The following is a 4,042-nucleotide window of genomic DNA, read 5'->3' on the forward strand; positions in this document are numbered from 1 at the left end:
TCAGAGGTGGTCCCCAGGCATGGACTCCAGGGACTGCAGCCTCAGCCGCTGTTTCAGCACCTTCATCTGGCTGGTCTCACAGATCTTGCTAGTCACCAACGTCAAGTCTGTCACCGAATAAACCTTGGATGTAAAAGCAGACAATTCGCAAACATTGTCGCAATATTTGTTTAAGATCTCCACAAAGTGGTAGATAGCCGGGTTGTTGTCATGGACATCTACCCAGATCCAGAAGTAGAGACTGGCATAGTTTCAGTAAATGATGTTAAAGTTCCAGAACTCCACAAAGTTGGTGTTTTGGCATCTCCAACAGTGACTCTGGTGGCGTGCACCTCCTCTATCAACTTTGGTTTCTCACTGTCATCAAACTGCACGTACCACTTGACTAGATGTGTCTTGCCGACCAGGTTCTGGAAGAGGATGAAGCAGATCATAGAGACCCCATGACACCAGAGGTCAAAGTTCCCAGGTGATTCAGTCCACAAAGGTTAGCTTTCTGGGGCACAAAGCAATGGCTAAAGGGTGGAGAATAGCTTGGTGGGGCACTTGGAGAATCACCAGCACATTGCGTCAGTGAATGGCATTGCAACCATCCAGGCTCTCTAGCCAGAAACCTGGGAGTTTTTCTCAACTTTTCTCTCTTACTTACTCTGTGATATCCAACCAGTCACTAAATCCTGTACATGTTACTTTCTGAATGTTTCTCACATTAATACCTTCCTTGCCGTTCCCTACCTGTGTGCCAGCTCAGGTCCCTTCTTACCTTGATAAATGCACACATCTCCATTGAGTCTCTCAGCTTCTAGCTTCAAACCATCCTTTCACATCAAGTTAAAATGAGGGCATCCTGGATTAGGGTGGGCCTTAATCCAATGACTGATGTCCTTATAAGAAGAGGGAAAGTTGTACACAGACACAGACACAACAAGAACACCATGTGCCAATGGAGGCAGACATGGGAGTGATGTATCTACAAGCCCAAGAATGCCAGGAATTGCTGGCAAACCACTAAAAGCTACAGAAGAGGCAAGGAAGCAATCTTTTCTAGAGCATTCAGAGAGAGCATGGCCTTGGTAACATCCTGATTTTGGAACTCTAGCCTCCAGAAATGTAAGAGAGCAAATGTCTGTTGTTTTAAATCACTTAGTTTGTAGTGATTTATTACAGCAGCTCTAGGAAACTCAACATTCCGCTTCCCCCAACGGTAATATTTAATTTAACAATATCAAAGCAAGGAAACTGACATTAGCACAATACTGTTTAACTAGACTACAGGCCTCATTCAGATTTCACCCCAGATTATAATTATTTTTTTTTTTTGGTCGAACCTCGCGGCTTGCGGGATCTTAGTTCCCCAACCAGGGATTGAACCCGCGCCCATAGCAGTGAAAGCACAGAATCCTAACCACTGGACCGCCAGGGAATTCCCCTGAGATTGATTTTTAATCATAGAGAAGTGTGCATGTGTGCATGCTCACACACACACGTAACACACTTCCGTTGCTTTTAAATTCTTCAGTTTTCAGTTTAAAGTTTAACAATTGATAACATATATGACAGACAAAGGATTTTTATATAAGCACACCCTCAAATCAAGAAAAAGATTATCCAATGGAGAAAACAAGGTAAAAGATGTAAATGGGCAATTCATAGAGGGTAAAATATAAAGAGCCAATGAACACACAAAAGGTGCTGAGGTTTACTATGATCAAGGAAATATAAACTAAAATCACAATGAAATATTTTTCACTATTAAATTGTCACAAACGTAGAAAACAGTTAAGAGAGAGAGATACTCATACTCTGTTAGAGAGGTGGGATGTAAGTTGGTACAAAAGTTTTTAGAAGGCAATTTGGCAATATCTATAAATTTTAAGATGCTTGTACAATTTGACCCAGCAATTGCACTTCTAGGACTCTTGGAAATACTTATACATATGCACAAAGAAAATGTCTAAGAGGACATTTATTGAAATATTGTTTTAATTAGGGAAAAATCAGACAACCTGAATGTTTATCAATAGGGGAATGATTAGATTAATTGCAATTGCCCTTATTACTCAACCATTAACAGAATGAAGTGGGCAATCATATACTGATAAGTGAATGAAGAAAGTAATAAAACAATGATACCAGAGAGGCTGTGTTTAATGAGCGTAGGAACTATCTGGATTCATAATCCTGGCTGCACCACTTACTACGTCTGGGAACTTGGATAGTTTAAATATACTTAACCTTGGAACTTTAGTTTCCTCAAAGGGAAATAAAAATAATAATGTTAGTCTCTATATCATAGGGTCGTTGGGGTCGCTGTGGGCATTAAATTAGTTAATTCATATAAACATATATAAAAGTGGTATCTGGTACATGGCAATTGTCAGTAAATGTTATTATTGTTTATGTAAAAAAGTCTGTGTATGTTATCAATACTTTAGATAGATGGAGAGATAGGTAGATAGATAGACAGATACATACATACATATTAAATTGTGACTTCCTCTGGGAAGGAGTGTAACTTTCACCTTTAATAACATTGACTTCTATATCAGTTGCAGAAGCAGTTGGCTTTTGTTACTGTTCTTCACCAATCAATATCTGAACCACCGTGCTATTTCTGGAGAATCCCCCACCTAATGAAGCAGGCCAAGCATTCCACTATAGAAACTGAAATGCAAGATTCGTGCTTTCTCAGACTCCCTTGTGGTCAGGGCATGGGCTACCCCAGTCAGATGCTTACAAAATCCATTCTGGCTCAGGGGAGGCAGCAGTTCAATGGCAGCTATATTCTGTCTCCAGAGGAAGACAAGGCAGCCATTGCAGCATCAGTGGCAGAACAAGCTGTGAGGTCGATGGGGACAGAGTGAGGACTTCACAGGACGTGTGGGGTAGTATGATTTTCAAGCCATCCCAAAATCTGTGAGCTACCCATTACCTTTTTAATAAAAACCTTTTTCCTAAATTAGCCAGAGTTGGTTTCTTTACTAGAAACTAAGAACGCTGACTGATGAAGTATATATGTGTGTGTGTGATTTTTTTTTTTTAATAAATTTACTTATTTATTTATTTTTGGCTGTGTTGGGTCTTCGTTGCTGTGCACGGACTTTCTCTAGTTGCGGCCAGCGGGGGCTACTCTTCGTGGTGCTGCTTGGGCTTCTCACTGCGGTGGCTTCTCTTGTTGCGGAGCATGGGCTCTAGGCGCGTGAGCTTCAGTAGTTGTGGCGCACGGGCTTAGTTGCTCCGCGGCATGTGGGATCTTCCCGGGCCAGGGATAGAACCCGTGTCCCCTGCATTGGCAGGTGGATTCTCAACCACTGCGCCACCAGGGAAGCCCTTGTGTGATTTTTTTAATTGAGATATAGTTGATATAAGATTTTATTAATTTCAGGTGTTGGTGGAATATATCTTTGGAATTTAAATCCTTCCCAACTTTTTATTATGAACAATTTCAAACATATAGTACAGTTAAAAGAATACTAAAATGAACACTTGCATATCATTCACCCAGATCCAACAATTAGTAATGTTTTGGTATATTTGCTTTATCTGTGTATGTGTGTGTATATATGTATTTTTTTGCTGAATATTTGAAAGTTAGTTGCAAGCAGCCAGGAAAATGAATAATAATCCCACAGTATCCTCATGTATCTGGCCACAGCCAAATTTCCCCAAATGTCCCAAGAATGCCTTTATCACCTGTTTTTTTTTCAAGCCAATGCCCAATACAGTACATTGTATTTGATTATGTCTGTTCAGATTTTTTTAATGTAATTTTAAAAATATAAGGGAATATATCGGCTTTGGTCTTTCTTTTATTGGTTTCTACCTAATGATTGAGACGATAAATACAGGAACTAACAGTGATTAAGCACTAATCTCAGGTCAAGCTTATGTGACGTACTAGACATAACAGTATAAATAGGACTAGGTTCCTGATCTCAAAGATGCAGGCCCTTTGGGTTTCTCCAAATGCACACAAGTAGCTGGTCTCTGTTTTAATCAGATGAAGGAACAGATAGAGACAGGGGATGTCAGAGTTTATCAT

The 4,042-nt window shown here is 40.1% G+C and overlaps 1 protein-coding gene across 1 annotated transcript; it reads right to left on the minus strand.

Moving 5' to 3' along the window:
- On the minus strand, positions 1–434 carry LOC118900535 (AP-2 complex subunit sigma-like). The gene is made up of 2 exons (XM_036862939.1): positions 290–434; positions 1–188 (listed from the first exon to the last, which is right to left on the minus strand). The coding sequence occupies exons 1-2, from the start codon at positions 432–434 to the stop codon at positions 1–3; spliced, it is 333 nt and encodes a 110-aa protein (XP_036718834.1).
- Positions 435–4,042: the final 3,608 nt, after the last annotated feature.

The sequence above is a fragment of the Balaenoptera musculus genome, chromosome 9 (genome assembly GCF_009873245.2).
Source record: "Balaenoptera musculus isolate JJ_BM4_2016_0621 chromosome 9, mBalMus1.pri.v3, whole genome shotgun sequence".
NCBI lineage: Eukaryota > Metazoa > Chordata > Mammalia > Artiodactyla > Balaenopteridae > Balaenoptera > Balaenoptera musculus.

Bases quoted from the DNA above. Each gene is read 5' to 3' on its own strand.
- LOC118900535 (XM_036862939.1), bottom strand. From the start codon at position 434: ATGATCTGCTTCATCCTCTTCCAGAACCTGGTCGGCAAGACACATCTA. The intron at 189-289 runs CTTTGTGGAGTT...CGGCTATCTACC, and splicing joins TGGAGATGCCAAAACACCAA to ACTTTGTGGAGATCTTAAAC.